General features: G+C 41.8%; 1 protein-coding gene across 1 annotated transcript in view; it reads left to right on the top strand.

Moving 5' to 3' along the window:
• LOC132832662 (complement C4-like) overlaps nucleotides 1–19891 on the top strand; it is a 230046-nt gene that overhangs the window by 90706 nt on the left and 119449 nt on the right. Inside the window, exons 16-18 of the mRNA XM_060850740.1 lie at nucleotides 1527–1598; nucleotides 9063–9257; nucleotides 16662–16776. Coding sequence (XP_060706723.1) covers nucleotides 1527–1598; nucleotides 9063–9257; nucleotides 16662–16776 — 382 coding nt within the window. The remainder of the gene's footprint in view (nucleotides 1–1526; nucleotides 1599–9062; nucleotides 9258–16661; nucleotides 16777–19891) is intronic.

The following is a 19891-nucleotide window of genomic DNA, read 5'->3' on the forward strand; positions in this document are numbered from 1 at the left end:
GCAGTCAATAGCAAAAGACTTTATTGTAAGCCTGAACCCGCAGGCAGGGCAGACCAGGCAATGATGCCAGACCTCATTCTGTACAAGGACATTGGAGAAGCAGGAAGTTTGATGCAGTCAGTGATTATTTTTAATGGTCTGAATTGTTAGATCGAAACATATTTATTTTCAGGTTTGTTGATATGATTTAATTATTGCCATGTGTTTTGGTGAGCTTTGAAGCTGTGATGGCAAAACATTAGCCAGGACTTCTGGCATGGATGCTAGTGATGGATGGACAGTAAGATAGTTATGCATCAACTGGCATAGAATGATACAAGGAAATATCAGGAATCACAAAGGCTAAAAACAGCTTATTGTAGCTCTCGAATAGGAGTTTCCTGTAAATTTCATTTAACTTAGTTCAGCAGTGCATCCCTGAATATCATTCGAATGTATGAGCAGCAAACACGAGTAGGCTGCTCCATTCTTTAAATGTGCTCCAGCATTCACTAACATAATGGCTGATCTGAGGTAAGCTCAACCCTCCATTCCTGTATATCTCTGATAATCTTTCATTCTGCTCTGTTGAAGAATCTGTCCACTTCTGCTTTTAAAATATTTCATAATTCTACATGCGCTGGCTTTTCGAGAAAGGAATTCCAAGGTTTCACAAAGCCACGAAAGGAAAAGCTAAGTTTCCTCAGAGCTGACTTAAATGGATGGCTCCTTTTTTTTAAACTATGAGGCCTAGTTGTGGATTCTCCCACAAGATGAGCATCCTTTTAACATCCACTTGCTCAAGTCCTATCAGGTTGTTGCATATTTCAATTGTGTAATCTCCGACCCTTCAAAGATTCATAAGGCAATCCACTTATTCCGGGGATTTGTCCAGTAAACATTTTCTGAACTCCTTCCAGAACATTAATATCCTTCCACTGGAACCATGACCAGTACAGTACAGAGTAGTCCACCTGGGATCTCACCAGTGCTTCATCACAGTGTCTGTGGTGGTGATTATTCACCAGAAATTCAGATTCTGTTAAACAACGTCATGTCACCATTTGCGCATCTGTTCATATCTATCTGATTCCATATGCAGGCTACTATCATCTACTAACTTGTTAGTGTTATACAGGCACACATCAATATAGTATGGCAGTCCCAATATAGGTATGCGAGTTAAAGAGGTTTGAGAATGAAATTTCAGACTTCAGGGGACAAGAAATATAAATTGTAGTTAGTCCGGTTGACATAGCTGAAATCAAGAGTGTGCAAGAGGAAGGGGATGAACAGAGGACCATGATCTAGGATCCGTGGGGATGTGGGGGGAGAGGGGCATAAGGAAATGCTTCAGTTTGCAAACAAGTGACAGAAGTTGATATTAAGCTTTCTTTTCTGGATAGCATATGGATGTAAAAACTGGAAGGTAAGGAGAATTGTCCAGTTTGATTCATGTTTCTCAAATGAATAAAAGTTCAAAAATTTATGTTATTCGCTGTCGCACAACTTTGAGTTGGAATTTGCTTTTGTTCAATTTTTTTCAGAGTACTCTTGCGGTAACGAGATCAGGAGGATGAGGAGGGAACTAAATCTGCAACGGCAATTTGCTGGAAAATGTGAGTTGGAAAGGACAATCTGGAATTTGCCATCATCGGTCTCTATTAATCACACTTGCTTCAAATATTACCTAAATGTCAATCTTTTCCATCAGTGTTACCAAATGTTTTTAATACATGAATGATACCGATCCACGATGTATGGGACATAGAACGTAGGAGTGGGATATAGAACGCAGGAATGGGCCCTACAGCCTACGGCATTGTTGCAAGTTAAATAATATTATAAAAAATGCATGAATGCATTGGCAAAGAGTAGGATAAAATAGATCTGATTCATAAGGCTGACATCAAAACAGAAATGTTATACATATGACACTGCAGCATTTTCTTTTGAAAAGAGAAGTTTGAGGATGAGATATGATGGTGTGCAGAAGTCAGAAATAGCATAATGGGTAACCATGGAACTTGAGTTTAACACAGAAGTGGTCGGAGAAAAGCCTAAGGAAATATTTAATCCTCATTTTTGCAGCAAAGGTTTGATCAGCATTGTCAACATGACTTGACAGATTTGAATTAATTTTTCGAGGAGGTGACCAAATGTGTAAATTAGTGATATAGCTTATATGGATTTCAGCAAAGTCCTTGATGAGCACCCACATGAGAAACTGATAAAGGGGGTAAACACACCACAGGATCCAGGATAAATTGGACCCAAAGTTGGCTTAATGGCAAGAGACAGACCATGGCGATAGAAGGCAATTTGTGTGACACAAGGCCAATGTTCTGTGGTGTACCATAGGAATCAGTGGGGTGTCCCTTATTGGTTGCAAACCATACTAATGATGTAGATGAGTATGTTGGGAAGGGGGAGGATGATGAGTAGGTGTTGTCCACAAATCCCTGGAGATAGTAGGCCAGTTGAAAACGGTAGCTTAGAAGGCCAACAAATCACTTATCTTTATTAACTGAGGTGAAGATTATAGCAGCAGGAAAGTTTTGTTGGCACTGTTCATGACTTTGTTGAAGACACAGTTGGAGAATTATATTCAGTTCTGGCCTCCACATATGAGGAAAATGTTACTTGAAGTGTATTAATCAATGAAGAATGGCTGGAGAAACTCATGTTATTTCCTTTGGAAATTGATCATTTGACTTTGCCTGTGATAGAAATCTATGCTATTAATGGAGACATGGACTGGGTGAATAGAAAGCAGCTGTTCCATAACAATAGGGCATATCTTTAACTTTAAGGACAAGAGAGTTAGAGGGGATTTGAGGAAACAAAACAGACCTTGCTGGGATCCTGGAATGTCTATAAAAGGAGTTGAAACAAGTAATCCTACGACCTTTGGAGAGTATTTGGATGCCCTCTTGTAATGTTCTAACATTCAATGTTATAGGTATCATGTTAGAAAATGGGACTAGTTTATATTTAGTGCCAGATAGACAGGACAATGAAGAAGGCAGTTGGGATGCTTGCCTTTATTGGTCAATGCGTTAAGTATTGGAGTTGCGAGGTCATGTTGCAGTTGTACAGGACATTGATGAGGCCAGTTTTGGAACATTGTGTGTAATTCTGGTCTCCCTCCTATAGGAAGGATGTTGTGATACCTGAAAGGGTTCAGAAAAGATCAAAAAGGATATTGCCAGGGTTGGAGGGTTTGAGCTTAGGAAGAGGCTGATAAGGCCGGGGATATTTTCCCTGGAGAGTCAGAGGCTGGTGGGTGGGACCTTACAGCGGTTTACAATATCGTGAGGGACAAGGATAGGGTCAACAGCCTTGGTCTTTTCACTGGGGTGGGGATGGGTCCAAAATTCAAGGGCACAAATTTAAGGTGAGAGGGTGGTGTGTGTATAGAATTTGCTTCCAGAGGAAGTGGTGGAGGCTGGTACAATTACAACGTTTAAAAGGCACCTGGATGGGTATATGAATAGGAAGGGTTTGAACGGATATGGAAAATGGGACTGGATATATTTAAGAATTTTAGTCATGATGCGTGAATTGAACCAAATGGTCTGTTACCATGTTGTACAACTGTATGGCTCTATGACGATTTGATGGATGGAAGGGCATCTACTTTGTTGTGTGACTCGGTGTTTCTCTGATGCACGAGACAAGAATCATAAATATATCTTAAACACTACTAATTTTGAAGAAATCTCTTATTGCAGAATATATTTGAATGTTGAACTCACTTCAGGGAGGGAAAGCTATAATATATAATGGAGAACCATTCAACAAAGTTGATTCGAAGCATGAAAGCGAAGTGAGAGAGCAGAATACTTGCTTTTCAAAAAGAGAATCTTAGAAATATCAACAGGCCATTTCACCTTTCATGGTAAAGTCACCCAAATGCAATCTGAGATTAGTCATATTAGAAAAGGCATATGTCCAACCGGGGTCCTTGGTGATCTCATGTGTAGAAATGACCCAATGCACAGAAACTTGTAGGTGTTCTGCCACATCTGTGAGATTGACAGGTACATGAATTTGCAAATTTAGAGGAGTAGTCAGACCAGAGCTCAAAAGTCAGTGGATGACCACCAGCCGTCTGAACTGATCAGACAGGAAGTGCAGAATGTCTCCGGGATCCTGCTCACATATCCATGTTCCAGTTTGGGCACTGGTTAATCAAAGGACTCGAGACAAAGCCAAGGGGCCTCACAAGCGAAGAAAGCAAGTGGGAAAGAGAAGTGATACTAATAGGGGATTCGTTTGTTGGGGGAGCCAATAGATATTTGTGCAGCCGCAACTGTGACTCCTGCATCGTGTGTTATCTCCGTGGTGCAGAGGTCACGGATGTCATTGAGCATTCTAAAGTGGGAACTTGATAGGTTAGAGGTCGTGGCTCACATTAATGCCAATGGCACAAGTAGGATGGGGATGAGAACTTGCATTCAAATTCAGGCAACTCAGCAGGAGACTAAGGAACAGAGCCTCAAATATTTGGGTTACTCCATGCTTCCATGTGCTAGTGAGTTCAGGAATAGGAGAACAGGGCATATTAATATTCAAAGGTTGATACAGGAGAAAGCATTTTGGAATTCTGGCTGACTGACCATTTCTGGGGAAGGTGAGAACTGTACACATGGGATTGGCTGAAAGGGTCATTCAGAATTGGCTAGGAGTGCAATTGAGGCAAGAGACGTTACAACTTTCAATATGTATTTGAATGAGCATTTAAAATCTCATAAGGCTATTAGCCAAGTACTGGAAAATGGGACAATTTCAGAGTAATTTTTGTCTTCATTCAGATTCGATGGTCCAGAGAGGTGTTTCTGCAATGTTTGCTTTTATGATTTCATGAATCTATCCCTCCTCCTCTACTCGAATTCTCTCATAGTTGTGGCCAAAGGGCCATTTTTTGCCTTCTCCACTGATTACACTGCATGCTTCATTTCAGGGATGTTCACTTCTCTCTTTCCCATCCTATCACAATTCAGACAACAATCTGTCTTCTGATTTTTTTTAAACTGTGTGGAGAACCTCACAGTGATTTACATTATATTTCATTCACTTGTCTTGTTCAAACTACACTGAAGTTTTGCTGCATTTTCGTTACAACTCATCTCCACAGTTCGTCTGTTTAGTTCCCTCATGTAAAACATCAATACATATTGTGAACAGTTGGGGTATGAGCACTGATACCTCTGATGCACCTTTATTCACTTCCAGCCATTCAGAGGAAGACCTGTTTACTTGGTTCCTGTCTACCAACCAAATCTTTATCGATGTCAGTACCCTGCACTCAATTCCATGCACATTTATGTAGAACCTTACTCATACCCCTCAGAAAGTCCAAACAAGCAGCATCTACTGTGCACCCTGTCCCTCCACCCCTGCTTCCGAATCGTGGAAACTCTGCAATGTGGAAGCAAACTATTTGGCTCATTGACTGTGTACTAATCTTTCTCAGAACAAGACCTATTCCTTTTCCCCTACCTAATCCCTGTAACCCTGCAAACCCACAAACCCACCATCCCTTGACACTATGGGCAATTTAACATGGCCTGCACAAATGTGGACTGTTGGAGGAAACCGGAGCATTCGGAGGAAACCAAAACAGGCATGAAGCAAATGTCTGCTCAGGCAATCACCCGAAGGTAGAATTTGACCGGAATCCCTGATGCTAGTAGGTACCAGAAGTAACCAGGTAAAAAATGAGGTCTGCAGATGCTGGAGATCACAGTTGAAAACGTGTTGCTGGTTAAAGCACAGCAGGTTAGGCAGCATCCAAGGAATAGGAAATTCGACGTTTCGGGCATAAGCCCTTCATCAGGAATGAGGGCTTATGCCCGAAACATCGAATTTCCTATTCCTTGGATGCTGCCTAACCTGCTGTGCTTTAACCAGCAACACATTTTCAACCAGAAGTAACCAGAGCCATCATGCTGCTATAATAGCTATAATATAGCAAAAGATAAATCAGTACCCTTTTCAAGCATAAATCTTTGGCTCAGTGGTTAGCACTGCTGCCTCACAGTACCAGGGACCCAGGTTCAATTCCAGCCTTGGGCGACTGTCTGTGTGGAGTATGCACATTCTCCCCGTGTCTACGTGGGTTTCCTCCCACAGTCCAAAGATGTGCAGGTCAGGTGAATTGGCCATGCTAAATTTCCCATAGTGTTAGGGGAAGGGGTAAATTTAGGGGAATGGGTCTGGTTGGGTTGCTCTTCCGAGGGTCGGTGTGTGGACTTGCTGGGCCGAAGGGCCTGTTTCCACACCGTAAGTAATCTAATAAAAGCTTGCTCTGCCTGATCCTGTCACTGTTTTCCAAAAGCTTGACTTTGAACTCACTTCGAAAAGACGATATCATTTCTCACACTTCAGACCTTAGGCCTAAAGTTCTATGAACCTCTGCTTTCTCCTTGCCTCCTTTTATAAATGGTTGAGTTACACTGGCTACATTCTGATCAATAGGAATTGTCTCAGAGTATATAGAATCTTATCAGGCAATCACCAATGCATATTCATTATTTCTTGGTCATATCCTTGAGTGCTCTGGGAGGTAGACCATCAGGACTTGAGGATTTATCCAACTTTAAAATCACAGACATACCCTTTACCTCCTTACACTGATTTCTTTCAGTTAATCCCACTCAGTATATCCTGCGTTTGTCAGCATTCTTGCTAATTTTTAATGCCGTATTTTGTGAGGGCAGACCTACAGTACATATTTAATTGTCATCTGCCACCATTTTACTTCCCATCATAACTTCCCCTGGTCTTGACCGTATGGCATGGCACTTGTCTTGTCTTTTTGTTTTATCTTCACTTATCTGTTGAATCTTTTTCATCACTTATTGTCCCTGCAATATATTCCTCTTGCCCTAATCAATATCTTTGCAAGATCAAATTTGTAGTGGAATTTGTCAAATGTGCCCAAGAATGTTTCATAAATTAATATGTAGAGGGCCTACTCAGCAGGGAGGAACAAGGGAAATTCTCTTAGACAATGAGGCCGGGCAAGTGACTGAAGTGTCAGTCAGAGAGTACTTTGACCATGACTCTCTTATTTTTACATAGTTATGGAAAAAGATAGGAGAGGTCCACAGGTGAAGGTGCTAAACTGGAGCAGGGCCAATTTTGGGGCCATTAAGCAGGATCTGGAAGGACACAACAGGACAGGCTGATCAGGAGGTGGAGAAGGGTTTCGGGTGTAACCCTTCTTCAGGACTGGGACAGGGTAGTGAAGTGATGATTATTAAAGACAGGTAGAGGGTACAAGCTAATTGGCCAATAGGAGGAATGAATCCAGTTGGTGGCAGGGAGCAGTGGAAGGGAAGGGGAGAGGCTGGGCAGGGAGTTAGGGGATGAGAAGGGAGGTTATTTGAAATTGGAGAACTCAATGTTGAGTCCTTGGCTGTAGGCTGGCAGGCGGAAGATGAGGTGTTGTTCCTCCAATTTCCGGTTTGGTTTGTTGTAACAATGGAGGAGGCCGAGGATGGTCATGTCTGAAAGGGAGTGGCTGGGGAAATTGAAAGGGGCAGTGACTGGGAGGTCTGGTCGGCCCCTGCAGGCCCTGCTGTGCTGCTGGGTAAACCTTTCCCTCAATTTACGTTTGGTCACCCCAATGTGGAGAAGACCACACCGGGAGCACCTGATGCAATAACTGAGGTTGGAAGAGAGGCATCTGGACAATATTGTAAAGTTCAGTTTGTTGAAAAATACAACTACAACATTTGATTTCTTCAAAATAAATGACCACACCTCTTGACACGATGATTTTGCTCTTTCGTTTCTCAGACAGTCACAGCTCCAGCTTCTGGGCCAAAATAAAATTGTTAAAAATCCAAATGAGCACTCACATTCTCTTACAAAACTCTCAATGACCTTAATGAGTTTTTTTTTATAATGTACTAGATTCATCTTCAAGTTCTACCTTATTATCAATATAAACAACTATTATTCGTCTTGTTCCTTAACATTCTATATTATTTGCCTGTTGAATAATAATAACGCACTTTTATTTAGAAATCTGCTAGGAATCACTTTTCTGAACTCAAATTTCCAAATTTTGTATGCGCATTTCCGTTTAAATTCTTCTAAAATCTTATTTTCCATTTATGTTACTCTAACTAATCAAAACGCTGTTAGGATTGACCTTACACCCTGCTTTGATCAACATTTCTATGCTTACTTCTTGACTCCGTCCTAATGGGTGATTTATGAAATATTAAATATTCAAAGAAGACTTTTTTAAACCATTTTTTGATTCATTTCAGAAGGATGTTCATCACAAACTCTGTGGTAAATTAGAACTTTGACTTGCTCTTGTAGACCACTACTGACTGAACGGTGCTGAACGTTAACATTGGGCCATAGGACTCCATAATGAGATAGTAATGTATGCTGGTTTTGAGTCACTGTAACTCTTGATACCTCAACCTGCACCAGTCAGCCCTGCATCAGTATTAAATGATGCCAGTTGATGTTTTGTTGATTCTGGACAGATTTCTTTTTCTAGCTGAAAATGTGTTGCTGGAAAAGCGCAGCATCCAAGAAGCAGGAGAATCGACGTTTCAGGCATGAGCCCTTCTTCAGGAATCCTGAAGAAGGGCTCATGCCCGAAACATCGATTCTACTGTTCCTTGGATGCTGCCTGACCTGCTGCGCTTTTCCAGCAAGACATTTTCAGCTCTGATCTCCAGCATCTGCAGTCCTCACTTTCTCCTCGAAGATTTATTTTTTTAGCATGGTGCGGGGTGCCTGCAGTTTTATATTCCTCAATATAGCTTCATTCTCAACAATTATCAATGGCAAAAAGAATGAGCCCATCCTTGGAAAAGAAGTCAGAATGCTCTAAATAGGGAGTACTATCAGATTTTCTTTCAGGATTAAGATTATCAATTTATGCTTTCTTTTGAGGACACGAGGTCGATATCTTGTGATTCGGAACACAGTACTTACTTCGTTAAACCTCCTAAGCTGCATGATTGAGTCACTTGTCTCCTGTATGCATGCAATAAGAACTGCTCAAATAACCAATTGTTGTTTCCTATTGCTTATTTTATTTACAGTAAACGAATACCCAGATCACAGACTGCGGAAATGCTGCACAGACGGCATCACTCAGATCCTAATGCAGCTTAGCTGTGAGAAGAGAGCAATTCGAGTCAAGCAGGCAGATTGTCAACAGGTTTTCATGAGCTGCTGTATCTATGGAGTGGAACTGAGGAAGAATCAGACGCTGAAGGCGAATTCGATAGCGCGATGTAAGTGATAGTCTTTTTTGCCCCATATCTTTTTCTACCACGTGGAATCAAATTTCATATAGCAAGTGAAATCAGTTTTAAAGTTCATGCATTTCAATCACACTACTCACTGAAAATAGAGATGCAGGTAAATAAGGTCGTAAGTCAAAAAACCCCAAATAACCAGGCACATTTCTGGTGGGATAGCTAAGATAAAAAACAATACATAAGCCATGTGCGAAAACTTGACTGCAACACCTGGTCTACTATCCTGGTTTGCATTGTTGATCTGGGGGGTTTTGCTATCAGAGATCCCTGAGATACTCAATGAGTGTGTAATGATGATGCTCCTTTAACAAAGTTATGCTGTCTTTAGCTTTATTTTTCAGAAATAGCAGCGATTCCGAAAAGTCTGCTTTTGGAGGGACTTTAGGGCCATTTTGATTATAGCTAACAGATTCTGCCTCAGACACAAGGCTTCCAAGTCTTTTAAAAAAAGGAATTCTTGTACACTGACAGAGGAGTGGCCAGTTCTCCCAGCTCACCCTTGGTTTGGTTTGGTTTTAGCATTCTAGCTGTTCACTGAAAACAATCAGTCAGTTTGAGGCTAGTGGTTCAAGAAATAGCTTACTGGAAGAGGGTGTCCCATGCTGCCATTTCTCTCTCTCTCATTCCCCTGTAAGATCCTGTGTTAGATTTTACCTTTTGTGCCAAGGAGCGTTTATGAGAATTGTTGCAAGTATTTGGAACAGCATCATTAAGTTGGCATAATCTGTTGGGTTTTCGGGTAGTTTAAGCTATTTGGTATTCTGTTCTCTTTTGTCTTTCTTTCATTCAGTAATCTTGTAAATAAATTCTGTTTTGTTTAAAACTAAGTGCTTTGACCAGCTGCATCTCTGCTGGGATATCCACTATATAACTGCTTGAAAAAAATATCAAAGTTAGGTTGCGGCCTACTTTCTTGTAATGTTTTGTGGCAGTCTGACCCTGGTCCATAACCGACAGGGGCTCATTGTGGGGTTTGTTCTATAGTTCTGATTTGGGATTAGGATTGCTGGACTTAAGGAAAGAGTGGTAGGTGTCAGTGTCTTTTGTCCCAGGTGTTGAATTTGTTTAGTTTAGATTGTCTTTGGGATAGCAATGGTTCTTTCAGTCAGCAAGAGTGTTCTGGGGGAAGAAGTAACTTTGGGAGGTTTTGTAAAATGTGATTAAAGCCACGCTGTTGGAATTAGCAGACATGTTGGAACTGGAACTGTCTCCTTCTGTGAAGAATGAAGAGATAAACGTGGCAAAATTTAAATTTGGTGGAAACTATAAAGATGGCTAAACCTCAATTGAAAATGAAGCAGCTTGAGTTAGAGACAAGAGACAAGGAAAGGGCAACAGAAATGACACAGTTTGAGTTTAAATTAAAAACAGAAGAAAGAGAAAAGTAAAAACAGAAGGAGATAAAGAAGAAAGCGAGGGAGTTTGAAGTTCAGAAATTGGCACTTTAGACAGGAAAGTCATCTTAAAAGGATAGAAATGAAAGCTGAAGGTAAGCTCAGTGAGGACGAGAGTGCGGATCAGCAAACCCATAGTAGGCAAAGGCCTGGTTGGGATCTGTTTAATTCTATTCAAGCACTGCCTAAATTTGCTGAGAAGGATGTGGAAGTCCTTTTCATCTCATTTGAAAAGGTGGCTAAACAAATATGGTGGCCAGTGAGTTTTGTTGATCCAAACAAAACTTGTAGGTAGAGGTAGTGAGGAATTTACCTCACTATCAGAGAGGTATCTGGGGTATATGAGGAGGTGAAGAAAACCATCTTAAATATATATGAGCTTGTGCCAGAAGCCTCCTCTAAGGAGGGATTCTGGTCAAACCTACATTGAGTTTGCAAGGATCAAACAAAGTAATTTTGTTAGGTGGATAACAGCATTAAAAGTAGAGCAAACCGATAACACTCTCAGAGAGATGGTTATTTTGGAGGAGTTCAAACATTCACATCCTGAAGTAGTGAGAACTCCTGTGGAAGAGCAGAGAGTTAAAACAGTAAGGTTAGCAGCTGAAATGGCTGATGATTAGGAGCTAGTCCATAAAGCCAAGTTTGGCTTCCAGAATCAATTTCACTCCGTGAGGGATAGAAACTGGGAAAAGAGAAATCCTCACGTGGCAAGGGAGGTGTAGATTAGATTAGATTAGATTTACAGTGTGGAAACAGGCCCTTCGGCCCAACAAGTCCACACCGACCCGCCGAAGCGAAACCTGCCCATACCCCTACATTTACCCCTTACCTAACACTACGGGCAATTTAGCATGGCCAATTCACCTGACCCGCACATCTTTGGACTGTGGGAGGAAACCGGAGCACCCGGAGGAAACCCACGCAGACACGGGGAGAACGTGCAAACTCCACACAGTCAGTCACCTGAGTCGGGAATTGAACCCGGGTCTCAGGTGCTGTGAGGCAGCAGTGCTAACCACTGTGCCACCGTGCCGCCCACTATCATAAGGGTAACTTACCACAGGGTAGAAAGTTAACCCTTGAAGGGGACAGAGAAGTTAAAAAGCTCTGGTGTTTTCACCACAATAAAGTAGGCCACATGAAGTCACTGTGCTGCAAGGTTAGGAAAGTCACTAAGAAGTCAGATGTAGGTAAACAGGATAAGCCAGTGAATTTTGTTGGGGTGGTAATGGAAAGCACAGTGGAGGCTAGAAAGCTGCACCAAAATGTACAAGCTGGTCAGAGGTTGGATAAGGAGGAAGTGCCAGATCTTCTTAAACCATATACCTGCAAAGGTAAAATTTACTCGCATAGGCCAAGGAGCAGCATTTAAAGAGGTTACAACATTAAGAGATACAGGATCCTCTCGATCTGTGATGTTAAAAGATGAGGAGATATGTACCTCTGAAGGACTATTGCCAGAAAAAAGTGCTAGTATGGGAATTCACAGTGAGGTAAGAGTGCTCTCTTATGTAAAGTGGGGTTAGAGCATCCAGTGACGAGTGAAGAAATTGTGGTAGGAGTACTGGACAAACTCTGAGCTCCAGGAATATAATTTGTCCTTGCTAGTGATAGAGCTGGTCCTCCGGTAGGAGTGCTGCCTCCTGTGGTTGAAACGCCTGGTTATTTCCTGAATGTGTGGTAACAAGGTCACAGAGTCACCAGTTGAAACAAGAGAGATCAAAGAATACAGATGAGAAAGTTGAAGTGAAATTAGCAGAGATCCTGTTTGATCAGATCATTGACAGAAACCAGGAGCAGATAGATGGCAATGCAGATATCTTTAGCTCAGATAGATTAACAGAGTTACAACAGAAAGATTTACAGCAATTGTATCAAAAGGTAAAAATAAAAAAAGAATACGAATGCATCCCTGAATGTTACTATCTCTTAAAAAATGACGTCTTAATGAGGACATGGAGACCATGACCTATTCAAGCAGATAAGAAATAGACAGAAGCTCATCAAGTCATTTTGTCAGTGGGTTATAGAAAGGAGGGGTTGTGGGTGGCGTATGAGCTACCAAAGTGGGGAGGTCATTCCAGAGTAAGAAAAAGTCAAACTAACATGCAAAAACATTTTTACTGGCCGGAACTGCACATGGATGAAGTTGAATTTTGCCAAACATTCCATACATGTCAAGTAATTGGAAAACCACAGTCTGTAATAAAACCTGGATCGTTAATACCTATTGCTGCATGTGAGGAACCTTTTACAAGAGTCTTAATTGATTATGTAGGACACCTACCTAAAACAAAAAGTGGGAATCACTATTTGTTAACAATAATGGATGTGACCATTAGATTTCCACAGGCAGTTCCATTATGCAGTATCACAGCCATATTGTAGAGGAATTACTTCAACTTTTCACTAGCTACGGACCACCACAGAGATAGAATCAGATCAAGGGTCAAACCTCACATCGAAATTATTCAAGGAGGTTATGGACAGTTCAGGAATGAGACAATTAAATTCTACTTTGTACCATCCAGAATCGCAGGGAGTGCTTGAAGGGTGGCATTAGACAGTAAAGACCATGTTGAGGGCTTATAGTCAGGACTGTCCAAATGATTGGGATAAGGGATTCAGCTTTTACATTTTGCGATCAAAGATGCAGCAAATGAATCGACCAAATTCAGTCTATTTGAATTAGTTTATGGGCATGAAGTGAGAGGTCCGCTAAAATTAATTAAGGAGAAATTGGTAAGTAAGAATTCAGAGATCACATATTCAGACTACATGTCAAAGTTTAGGGAATGATTAAATAGAGTGGGGAAGTTGGCTAGACAGTGTTTAAAAATATTGTGGGCGGCACGGTGGCACAGTGGTTAGCACTGCTGCCTCACAGCGCCTGAGACCCGGGTTCAATTCTCGACTCAGGCGACTGACTGTGTGGAGTTTGCACATTCTCCCCGTGTCTGCATGGGTGCTCCGGTTTCCTCCCACAGTCCAAAGATGTGAGGGTCAGGTGAATTGGCCATGCTAAATTGCCCGAAGTGTTAGGTAAAGGGTAAATGTTATGTATGGGTGGGTTGTGCTTCGGTGGGTCGGTGTGGACTTGTTGGGCCGAAGGGCCTGTTTCCACACTGTAAGTCTAATCTATACAATGAAACAGGAAGCAGAAATGAAATTAAAAACTCGTAATTTTGATAACGGGGTGAGGTGTTAAGTTATTTGTAGTGAAAGGTGACCTTTAAAAGCAAAGTTCAGTGGGCCTTATCAAGTTGAAAGGAAATTCCTACTCCAGACAGAAAGGAATCTCAGTGTGTGTCATGTGAATATGCTCAGAAGGTATTTTTGACAGGGAAGGAAAGTCAAAGGAAATTGTGTCAATTCAGAGGATTCTGGATTGGACATTCCTCAAACTAAATTGGACAATGAGGAAGTTGTCAAAAATTGGGATAAATTATTGAGTTACCTTCAAGAGGAATATCAAAATAACCTGAAAGAGTTATTGTTGTTGCATGGGGAGATATCTGGAAATAAACTGGGAAGTGCTCACCTAAATATGCATAATGCAGATATAACAGATGCTGTTCCGATTAAGCAACGTCGTTACAGGCCTAGCCTTCTAAAGTTGGCACAGGTTCAAAAGAGGATTGAACGCATGCTCTGAGACAACGTCCTCAATGTGAGATACAGTGATTGGAGCTCACCCACAGTAATGGTACCCAGTGGTTATGTAGGGACTATGGCAAAGTCAACGCAGTTACAAAGACTGATGCATATCCAATTCCATGTTTGACGATTGTGTTGAAAAGATGGAACAAGCAACTTATATTTCAAGGGTTCAAGAGTATGGTGTTGGAAAAGCTCAACAGGTCAGACAGCATCCGAGGAACAGGAGAATCGACATTTCAGGCATAAGTCCTTCATCGGCTGAGAGATAAATGGCAGGGGGACAGGGCTGGGGCTGGGGCAGAGGATAGCTGGCAATGCAATTGGTAGATGAAGGTGTTGGGGGGGCAAGGTGATAGGTCACAGAGGAGGGTGGAGCAGATAGATGGGGAGGAAGATGGACAGGTCAAGATGGTCAGGCCGCGTTGGAGGCTTAGGACTGGGGTAAGGTTGGGGGAGGAGAAATCAAGGAACGGGTGAAATCCACATTGATACCGTGTGGTATTTCTCTCAGAGACTGAACAATCATCAGCAGAAATTTTCGACAGTTGAGAAGGAAACTTTGAGTTTGGTGTTGGCGTTACAGCATCTCAGTGTTTATGTTACCAGTAACGTATCTGAGACAAATCATATACACTGATCATAATCCATTGAAGTTTGTGGAGAAATTTAGGGACAAAAATTCCAAACTATTTAGATAGACCTTGTGTTACGGCCACTCAATTTGAAAATTTTGCAAGTAGCAGAATGAGAAAATGTGACAGCTGACACATTGTCAAGACTTGAATGAGAAGCTGAGGCATTTGGTGGCAGGAGTTAAACAGTCTGAAACAAAATGTGGTTGTGAATGTTTGCATGATTATTGCCGCTATAATATACAGGTGTGTTGTAGAGTACTAACAGTTTAAGATGAAGGGGTTTTAAAAAGAAGACATCTTTGAATACTTGATCTTAGGGTAGGGTAAAAGGTCACCACAACTTTGAGGACGAGAGGCTTATACTCTGCGGTACTGTTCAATGTTCTGTGTTCTTTTATTAAGAGGGGAAGATGGAATGATGCTGCTCCTTTAAGAGGGTTACGCTGTCAATGTCTGCTTTGGATGGGTTTTAGGGTCACGTTGGCAATGACTAACGGATACTGCCTCAAGCAAAAGACATGAGTGTTTAAAACAAAACACTTGTACAATGAAAGGGGAGTGGCCAGTTCTCCCAGTTCACCTTTCCCTTGGTTTGGTCTGGCTTTAGCATTCTAGCTGTTCACTGAAAGCAGTGAGTCAGTTTGAGGCTGCTGGTTCAAGAAACAGCTCACTGGGTGTCCCATGCTGCCATCTCTCCCTCCCTCTCTCTCTCTCATTCTCCTGTAAGACCCTGTGTTTGATTTTATCTTTTGTGCCAAAGGGGTGTTTATGGGGATTGTTTCAAGCATTTGGAACAGCATCATTAAGATGCTGTTGGGTTTTTGGGTGGGTTAAGTTATTCGGTATTCTGTTCTCTTTTACAAGCAGAGAACATAGGACACTACAGGCAGTACAGGCCCTTCGGTCCTCGATGTTGTGCCGACCTGTGAAACCAATTCAAAGCCCATCTAACCGACACTATTCCATCTTCGTCCATATATCTATCCAATGACCATTTAAATGCCATTCAGGTTAGTGAGTCTACTCTTGCTGCAGGCAGCAAGTTCCATGCCCCTCTGAGTAAAGAAACTAGCCCTGACATCTGTCCTATATCTATCACCCCTCAATTTAAAGCTATGCCCCCTCATGCTAGCCATCACCATCCGAGGAAGAAGGCTCTCACTGTCCACCCTATCTAACCCTCTGATTATCTGATATGTCTCAATCAAGTCACCTCTCAACCTTCTTCTCTCGAACAAAAACATTTAGCCTTCCCTCATAAGAGGATTTTGCAAGCATTATTAAAATCAACATACTTTGCACGCTGTGTTAAAGGAAGCAGAAGAACTGGAGATATTTAGAGGGGAAAGTGAAGACGTTAGGGCGATTACATCTGAGAATAAATCCTCCAAAGGTGGAACGCATGATTAAAATTAACATTGGGTGGCTGAAGAAGATCAAGACACTAGAAAGGGGAATAGCCTCAATAAATTTGGAAATCTTCAATTAATATTCAAGACTAAAAATATTAAGATCACGTTTTTATTTAACTGGAAACCAAAACAGGTCAGGGAACAGTGGAGATACTTCTCACAGTCAATTATTTTGCTGTTGTTAAATTTTACACAAGGGAATGGTAATACATGCAATCTCCTCACGATCCAAAAATAAATGGACTTTGAAATGCATGTAATTTTTTTTTTCAGCTGCTGTGACTTTAGAGGAAGAATTTTTCGATGAAACGTCCGTTTATGTGCGTAGCGTATTCCCACACAGCTGGCTATGGCAAACAGTCGAGGTTTTCAATGCAGGAGATCACAAGTAAGGTGGTCTTGAATGACGAAATTGTTATAAATATAATCGGGCATTCAGTAAAAATGTCACTTAGTCTTCATATCATAACTTTTTTTGTTGTAATGAGAAAAGCCATGTAGCCTTTATTGCAACTAATTACATACCTATACATTCATGTGTGGAAGTGTCACCACAGGTCTGGCAACACGTGAGAGGCAGAGGTAACGTTTTGAATCCAATGTGAACCTTCTCTGGTAACTTTAAGCTCAGAACAAGAGAACCCATGTTGACCTGGAATTATAGAATCCCTGCAGTGCAACTAGTAGCCATTTGGCCCATCGAATCCACACTGACCCTCTGACATGCACCTCAGACCCACCCTATCTCCGTAACCTCACAATGGTAACTGTCTATCTCTTCATAGGTGTCTGCCAGATCTGCTGAGTTTATTCTGTACTTTATATTTTGTATCTATGAAAAATTGACTTTCATTATATCTTGCTGTTCTATATTCTGAGAGAATACACATCAACTGATAAGTCCAAGCAATAGAAGTGCACAGACCAGAATGTTTCAGTTGACATTCTTGGTTTATGCTCAACGAATTATGAGAATGATGAGAGCATGAACTACTGTCGGCCTTCTGCCACTTAGGGCTGATGATGAGCCATGTGCATGGTCATATTGTTTACAAGTGCATCCAAAATGAATTTAGTGATAGAAAAACAGCATTTTGATCGAAAGATGCTTTTGTGACAGGAGCCTGGTGCAGAGATCACATATTGTTTATGAAGTGCATAATGACATAGTATATGAATGTGAGAAGTGTGAGAAGTAGGTTTTCGGATGCCACAAAGTTTGCCTTGGTGATTGACAGTGAGGAGGAAGGTGTTAACAGGAAGATTGAAACAAATTGGTCAGATGAGCAGATGCATGGGAGGTGGAACTTGTCCCAGTTAGGTGTGAGGTCATGCTGTTTGCAAAAGGTAATAAGAGAGTGCTCAATGAATGGCAGAGCACTCGGAAGCTCACAGGAACAAAGGTATCCCGGGATACTTGTCCCTGGAAGTGGTAGGGTACGGGAATAAAGTAGGTAAAAAGACAAACAGGATACTTATCTTTCTCATCATGGCTTAGATTATAAGAGCAGGAAGGTGATGTTAGAGTGATAAAGAATTTTGGCTGGTGTCATAATGATGGTCCGATTCTCAAATTTACTGTGCCCTTGAGATTTTTTTTCAGAGAGGCGGGTAATTGGCCAGGCTGCAACTAAGCTGGGTTTGAAAGGTTTATTGGGGCCCTTTGTGTTTATACCTAACAGGTAATACTTCAGGAAGAGAGCTTTTGTGTCTAAAAAAAACTGGCATCATCAAGGGGGTGTGGCCAGCTCTCTAGCTGCACATCTCAGTTCAGTTCAGGGGTTAGTTAAGTCAGGGCCACAGTTGAAACTGGAAGTTCTCTCCCTCCTTCCACCTTCGGCCTTCATTACCTGTAAGTTGTCTGTGTCACTTTTACTCTTTGTGCTAAGGGTTCTGTTTATGGGGATTGTTGCAAGCATTGTTGGAACAGCATCATTAATTTGGGATAGTCTGTTGGTCTTTTTTTTAGATTAGATTACTTTCAGTGTGGAAACAGGCCCTTTGGCCCAACAAGTCCAAACCGACCCTCTGAAGAGCAATTCACCCAGACCCATTCACTTACATTTACCCCTTCATCTAACACTATGGGCAATTTAGCATGGCCAGTTCACCTAACCTGCATGTTTTTGGACTGTGGGAGGAAACTGGAGCACCTGGAGGAAACCCATACAGGCATGGGGAGAATGTGCAAATTCCACACAGACAGTTGCCTGAGGCGGGAACTGACCCCGGGTCTCTGATGCTGTGAGGCAGCAGTGCTAACCACTGTGCGACCGTGCCACCCATAGGATAGGATAAAATAGGGTAGGTTGGTTGGGTATCCTGTTTTTGGTTCGTTGTGTTTCATTCCATGATTTGTAAATAAATTCCTTTTGGTTAAATCTTGGCAGTTGGATCAGCTAATTCACTCCAGGAATATCCACTGTAGCCTTACCTGAAACAAATAGCAAAGTTACGGTCTGGGCTACCTGCTTAAAAATATTTTGAGAGGTCTGACCTGGTCCATAACACGAGGCCTCGGTACTGTGTGCTGTTCTAGTCACCACATACAAGAAATACGTGACTGCATTGAAAGGGATCTGAAGGTGCTTCACCAGGGCATTGCATGGGATTGAACATGTCAGTTGCGTAGAGAGACTGCATAAGGTCGGGCTTTGGAGCCGAGAAGGTTGAAGTGAGCTCGGATAGAAGCGTATCAATTTTGAAGGATATGGAGTGGGTGGATAGGAAACAATAAGGGTCAATAACATGCCTGCATAATTTTAGGGAGAAAAGCAAAAGGTTTAGAGGGGATTTGAGGAAAATATTTTCAGTTGTCGGGGAGCATTGTTTGGGAGAGCAGTGGAGTCAGGCAACTTCACAGTCTATAAAACAAAATATTTCCATAAGCACTTGAAGTATCGTAACACTCAAAGTTATGGGTCTAGTGCAGTAAAGTTGGACTCGTGGTTAGTAGTGCAGTCTCAATGGACTAAAGCGCTCTTTGTACTGTATCATTCTATGGTGAAAATGAATGTCTATTTTGCACGGAAGCATAGCCTTCAGTTTTCATCATCGCCACACACAATGGGGATTGAATTGGATGTGCAGCACTGGTGAAAATGGGAAGGACTCAGTTGCTTACAATAACTGATCTCCTGCTCATACAAACACAAAATTCTCATCTAGATGCGAGCGTGATCAGTCCAAAAGTCTAACAATTCCGTGCACGCTTCCCTTGACTGATAGAAAAACAGGCAAAAGTGAGGATTGCAGATGCTGGAAATCACAGTCTCAATTCGAGTGGTTCTGGAAAAACACAGCAGGTCAGGCAGCATCCGAGGAGAAGGAAAATCGACGTTTCGGGCAAAAGCCCTTCATCAGGATGGAAGGCAGGGAGCCTCCAGGGAGGAGAGATAAATGGGAGGGGGTGGATGGTGGGGATGAAGGTGATAGGCCAAGAGAGGAGGGTGGGGGAAGGTAGCAAAGAGGAAAACAGTAATATCATCACATCTTATCATTAT

The sequence above is a fragment of the Hemiscyllium ocellatum genome, chromosome 35, assembly GCF_020745735.1.
Source record: "Hemiscyllium ocellatum isolate sHemOce1 chromosome 35, sHemOce1.pat.X.cur, whole genome shotgun sequence".
Taxonomy (NCBI): domain Eukaryota; kingdom Metazoa; phylum Chordata; class Chondrichthyes; order Orectolobiformes; family Hemiscylliidae; genus Hemiscyllium; species Hemiscyllium ocellatum.